Source organism: Schistocerca americana, chromosome 9 (genome assembly GCF_021461395.2).
Source record: "Schistocerca americana isolate TAMUIC-IGC-003095 chromosome 9, iqSchAmer2.1, whole genome shotgun sequence".
Lineage (NCBI taxonomy): Eukaryota > Metazoa > Arthropoda > Insecta > Orthoptera > Acrididae > Schistocerca > Schistocerca americana.
The window spans coordinates 15,094,450-15,100,449 of record NC_060127.1 but is presented as its reverse complement, the minus strand read 5'-3'; the positions used below and the strand labels follow the sequence as shown (position 1 = coordinate 15,100,449).

General features: G+C 39.6%; 1 protein-coding gene across 2 annotated transcripts in view; it reads right to left on the bottom strand.

The window, feature by feature from the left end:
• Positions 1-585: 585 nt before the first annotated feature.
• LOC124551323 (26S proteasome non-ATPase regulatory subunit 8) overlaps positions 586-6,000 on the bottom strand; it is a 67,333-nt gene continuing 61,918 nt past the window's right edge. Inside the window, exon 6 of one of the 2 annotated variants that reach the window (XM_047126333.1) lies at positions 586-823. In XM_047126333.1, coding sequence (XP_046982289.1) covers positions 689-823 — 135 coding nt within the window. In that variant the 3' untranslated portion in view covers positions 586-688. The remainder of the gene's footprint in view (positions 824-6,000) is intronic. The other variant, XM_047126334.1, reaches the window with a different exon arrangement.

The following is a 6,000-nucleotide window of genomic DNA, read 5'->3' as shown; positions in this document are numbered from 1 at the left end:
CAGGTGAGAGTCCAAGAGTAGCACATTTCTAATCTACCAAAACAGTTCTCACACACACCCCCTGCAGAATGATTCATTTTGGAAGAGATTTGTGTGTTACTTTTTAACAAACAATTGCCACTCCACCATTTTTTTGTATGTTCATGGGAGCACCATACAGCTCAATTTTTTTAATATGAATCTTATTGCTCTATTTAGAAGTCTTGCTTCATTTGCTAATGATTTTGGCACCACAATGCACTATCATCGGTGATGAACTGGGTAACCGTGAATAACTGGGTCACCACTATGAAACACCTTGACAGAAGACTACTGAGTCAGTGTCTGTGACGAGTTCCTTCTCACTTACAGTATTAAAGACATCAGCATATTGACCAGTATTGTTACTGCTGTATAGTTTAACGTTTGTGATCAGAACATGTAAATGTAAACACAGGTGACCACCTTAGATATCCACCCAGAAAAATAGATATCACAATGAATGAACTGTTGTCAACATCTTGTGCTACAACACAATTGTCAATGTACAGTATACTTTCTGTCAACAAGTGATTGTTGGATTCAATTCATTAAGACAATGCAAAATGACTATTAAACTTTTTACTTTTTTTCATTTGTTATTTACAAAAGTTTTCAACAGATGAGTAAAATTAAATAAAGCTTTAATTTTCCACAAAAATTTGTTCACTCATACAATCATTTCAAGTTCCCTTGCATAATCTATCACTTGTTCTGAAAGTTCTATTGATGGAAGAGGGTCTTCACTCTTCTTCTCCTCAGTACCAAAGTAGTAGTAATTATCTGGATTAAGAGTCCAATTCTTCTGAAACATATTAAAAATGAATGAATTACTGTTGTTCACAAACCAAACAAATGCACTGGAACACAAAAGGGGAAAATAATACATACAGTAAATGTCTAAATTTCCTGTGCAACCTGTGTGTGTGTCATACATAATAAATCAACTTAATGTATAAGTCTTGTCTGATGTAGTAATACAATTTCCAACCAGCACAATTTTGCGGGCTCACAGGTACATTTTCAATGCATAATTTGCACATGGCTGCATGCAAGCAATTTACAGAACTCTATATTGTGACAATGGGCATATGTTTTTGTGACTACTTGTGTGACATGTAAATCAGATTTAACAACAAAGTAATATGTCTACTATACTATCCACACCACAACTATTCAGAAAACATATTTTTCTAAAAGAAAGAGAACTACAAATTTTCTCTTGTTCTGCTGAGACACAGACAGCTTTAACTGTGAAAAAGGAAAGACTGTTATGGGCATTATTAGTCCTCCCTAATTGAAATAAATTAGTTATATCATAAAAGTGCAATTACAATGTCTAACTCTTTAATGCGGCACTTAATGATGACTAGGTGAACAGCATACAAGAGGGATGTTCAGTAAGTAATGCAACACTTTTTTTCTGAAAGCTGGTTGGATTTATTCAGGATTCCAACACATCATATTATTCTCCACTCCTTTGGCTACAAAATCCATATTTCCAACATAATTTCTGCTCAATGTGACAGATAGGCGGCCTGTACGCCTGCATGGTACCACTCCACTGCTCGACATCAGAACCGATGTCTTGCTGCATCAGTAACTTCCCCATCATCCATGTGCTGCTTCCCACAGAGTGCATCCTTCATTTGGCCAGAAGGCAAGGAAACCAGTGGGCACACACCTTTGAGTGCCCCAACTGGTAAACGAGTGTGTCAGCACCAAGAAGACACACATCCTGTTGAGCAGTGAGATGTCAGATTGTGATCCATCGATCACCTCAAAAGATGAGTGTCTACACGTTCCAGCATTGCAGGAGTCACAGTTGTGGACGGTCAGGCAGTGCACAGGAGATTGGACAGGTTTGCATGACCTTTTTGTGATGATGACAGACACCTAAATCCAATGACTCACCTAGATTTAGGTCTCTAGACATTCTGCAAGTGCCTACAGATATCTGTGATGCTCTGGTTTTCTGCCAAAAGAAACTCAATGAAGAGCTCTACGCTTGGACTGCACCTCCATTACAGGCGGCATTTTGAAGGCTATGTATGCAGCCTGCATGTATCTGAACTTCATGAAACTAGAGGGGCTGAAGTGGGAATGTTCAACAATGTATTACCCTCACCACTAGATGTACAATCAACACAGTCTTCGTAAGTGACTACTCACGCCAAAATATTAGATTAGGAGAGAGTGGAAATATGCAGAACATGTCAATATGTTGAGTTGTTTGTTTCCCAAACAATTTATTTTACTAAGCAATTTTACTAAGCAATTTTACAATTAGTGTCACACTCTAGAGAATCTAAGAACATATGAACAACTCAATAAATTGTTACTGACCACACTGATAACAACTGTGCACAGGACGAAACATGTGACCAAACTCAAGCTCTGATTGATTACTGTCCTGTAAACCTGTCACTGCATTATTCTGATCCTGATAATATAATTCAATTTGGCATATAGAATTAATATATTTTCTTTCCAATTGAAGACATAGGCAGCTTGCAGAAAATGGCTTAATTCTTTAAGATGATTCTGTCCCAGTCTAACTGGATTACTTTTAACACTCGTTTCTTCAGCAAAAGAAGGAACTGTTTGAAGCAAATAAGATGGAACATCATTCATAAATACAATTAACATGAGTGGACATAAAAGTGAAACTTGGGGTCTCCACGAGTTCTGCCATGTGTGTGTGTGTGTGTGTGTGTGTGTGTGTGTGAGAGAGAGAGAGAGAGAGAGAGAGAGAGAGAGAGAGAGAGAGAGAGAGAGAGAGAGTGTGAGCGCGTGCATTAGGGACACTCAACATCTAGATTATCTGCTCTCCTACAAAGATAAAATCATGAAAATTCTCCCCCCTTCTATCATTGTACAGCATCACATTTTTCATTATTTTAACATTCTGTACAACTGAAGGCACTGCATACTGTGGTAATAGTTTAGAATCTGACTTCTGTATTAGCATGACAAAGAACATAGCTTATTTACACCTACACATAATATTCGTTAGCAGCTCTGATCAGAATCTACGCCTGAACACCATCTAATACACTACGTGATCAATAGTATCTGGACACCCCCAAAAACATACTTTTTCATATCAGGCGCATTGTACTGCCACCTACTGCCAGGTACTCCATATCAGAGACCTCAGTAGTCATTAGACATCGTGAGAGAGCAGAATGGGGTGCTCTGCAGAACTTGTGGACTTTGAAGATGGTTAGGTGATTTGGTGTCACTAGTGTCATATCTGTACGTGATATTTCCACATTCCTCAACATCCCTAGGTCCACTGTTTCCGATGTGATAGTGAAGTGGAAACGTGAAGGGACACATACAGCACAAAAGCGCACAGGCCGACCTTGTCTGTTGACTGACAGACTGCCGACAGTTGAAGAGGGTTGTAATGTGTAATAGGCAGACGTCTATACAGACCATCACACAGGAATTTCAAACTGCATCAGGATCTGAAGTACTATGACAGTTACGCGGGAGGTGAGAAAACCTGGATTTCATGGTCGAGCAGCTGCTCATAAGCCACACATCACGCTGGTAAATGCCAAATGACGCCTAGCTTGTTGTAAGGAGTATTATCACTGGACGACTGAACAGTGGAAAAATGATGTGTGGAGTGACAAATCACGGTACACAATGTGTCGATCTCGTGGCGGGGTGTGGGTATGGCAAATGCCCTCTAAACATCATCTACTAGTGTGTGTAGTGCCAACAGTAAAATTTGGAGGCAGTTGTGCTATGCTGTGGTCATGTTTTTCATGGAGGGGCTTGCACACCTTGTTGTTTTGTGTGGTATTATCACAACACAGGCCTACATTGATGTTTAAAGCACCTTCTTGCTTCCCACTGTTGAAGAGCAATTCGGGGATGGTGACTGCATCTTTCAACACTATCGAGCACTTGTTCATAATGTACGACCTGTGGCGGAGTGGTTACATGACAATAACATCCCTGTAATGGACTGGCCTGCACAGAGACCTGACCTGAATCCTACAGAACATCTTTGGGATGTTTGGAATGCCGACTTCGTGCCAGGCCTCACCGACTGACATGAATACCTCTCCTCAGTGTAGCACTCCGTGAAGAATGGGCTGCCATTCTCCAAGAAACCTTCCAGCAACTGATTGAACATATGCCTGCGAGAATGGAAGCTGTCATCAAGGCTAAGGGTGGGCCAACACCGTATTGTATTCCACCATTACCGATGGTGTGCGCTACGAACTTTTAAGTAATTTTCAGCCAGGTGTCCGGGTACTTTTGATCATATAGTGTGTCCAACATAAAGTGAAGTAGGTTGTGTCAGTTCAATTTACCCCCAAACAACAAATTTTTTGTGGCCTTCTCACTGTGGCATTGTCACTGGCCTGCAATAACTCATTTTATGCTGGTGACTTCTGTCCTTTGAAGCTTTTCTTATTTTTTGCATGCTCATAACCCACAATTACTCACTTGGTTTGAAGTCAACATTCATATTTTAGAAATAGAGCTCACTGATATCCCAATCAAATTCAGCAATGTATTTTATAGTTACTGTAGGCAGAGTACCTAAATGACACTAACTCTTTAAATTCCTGTCCTTATGAAATTAAAAAGTTGTATTTTTTTTAGACATCTTGTTGACCCCTCTACTTTCTCCCAATAATAGACAGACAGAATGCTTTTCATTCATTTAGATGTCTATTCTATTGTCTGCCTTCTGTGATGCTCGCATGGTCATATTGACACTGTAGTGGTAAAAGAGAATATAAACATGGAATTACAGCTTTTTTCATCATCTGAACAGGATTTCTTAAAACATTAAATTTCAAAATTTCTGATCTGATATTTATTCTTCACTGTCCTATTCTTTTTGTTTCTAAAATACACTTATTTGAGGCTGGTGAGACAATCAAGTATGAAGGTAAATTTAGAAATTTTAAATATTTTGAGTATCTGGTTCGCTGCTGAAAGTGGTAACAGCACTAGCCTTCAACAATTATCAGTACTATGCCCCTAGAAGCAGCGGAAATGGCTTTACACATTTGACATCAGTTAATGGTACATACATTTATATTGTGGAGGACCTGAACTCTGAAACCCTCAACTGTTCAGAAATTATCTGACCTACAGGAGATTCTCTGCACCAGTAATTTCTCTACAGCAACAAAATATAACTTAGATTTAACAGGGACGGTTCCTTACTACTGAGTCTTTACTTTCTGCTGCCCACACAGAGTAATTCTGATCCCTAAAGGTTAGAATCATATTCAGGATATCCATGCAAATTTAGTGGCCAGATGACGCAAAAATATTTACCAACAGGTCAAAAATGACTGATCAATGGCATGTGTTAGTGCCCTATTTTTGCCCTAATTTCCAAGAAGAACGATCACACTCCCTCAGTAGACAGCAGTGTTTACTGCAGAGACAGTGGCCCTCGTGCAGGCTCACCAGTTCATCAGATTATAAACTAACAAAATCCTGATTAAACTTTATGTAAGAGTGCTACTGGCTCAACAATATGCAGAAGCAACAATGTTCATCTTATGTAGACATTGCTGAAGGTGGTCGATCTACAGCAGAATGGAACATTGGTGAACACTCTTTTGATACCATCCCACTGAGGTTCCCAACAAAATAAGCGTTCAACTTCTAGTACAGGACAACACGTGATGCTTATTTCAAATTTAAATGCATCAGAACCTTATCCCTGAGCTTACTGCTAGTGTGTGCAAAGAAGAGTAGTTAGTTGGGGGTTAAGGCACTAAACAGCGGGGTCATCAGTCTCTCATTCATAGGACAGTCCACCTGGAGTTAGTGACCTGAGCCAGAAATGTGACTGAATTGTGACACAATATAGGAGGGGTAAAATTGAGGCATTAGAGGAAATATTGATGCCTGACTTAAGAAATAATTGCACGAGACAGAAAAGCATATGGATTGAGCCGGTCTGTAAGCAATATCCTCTCTGCCAGGAGTGCT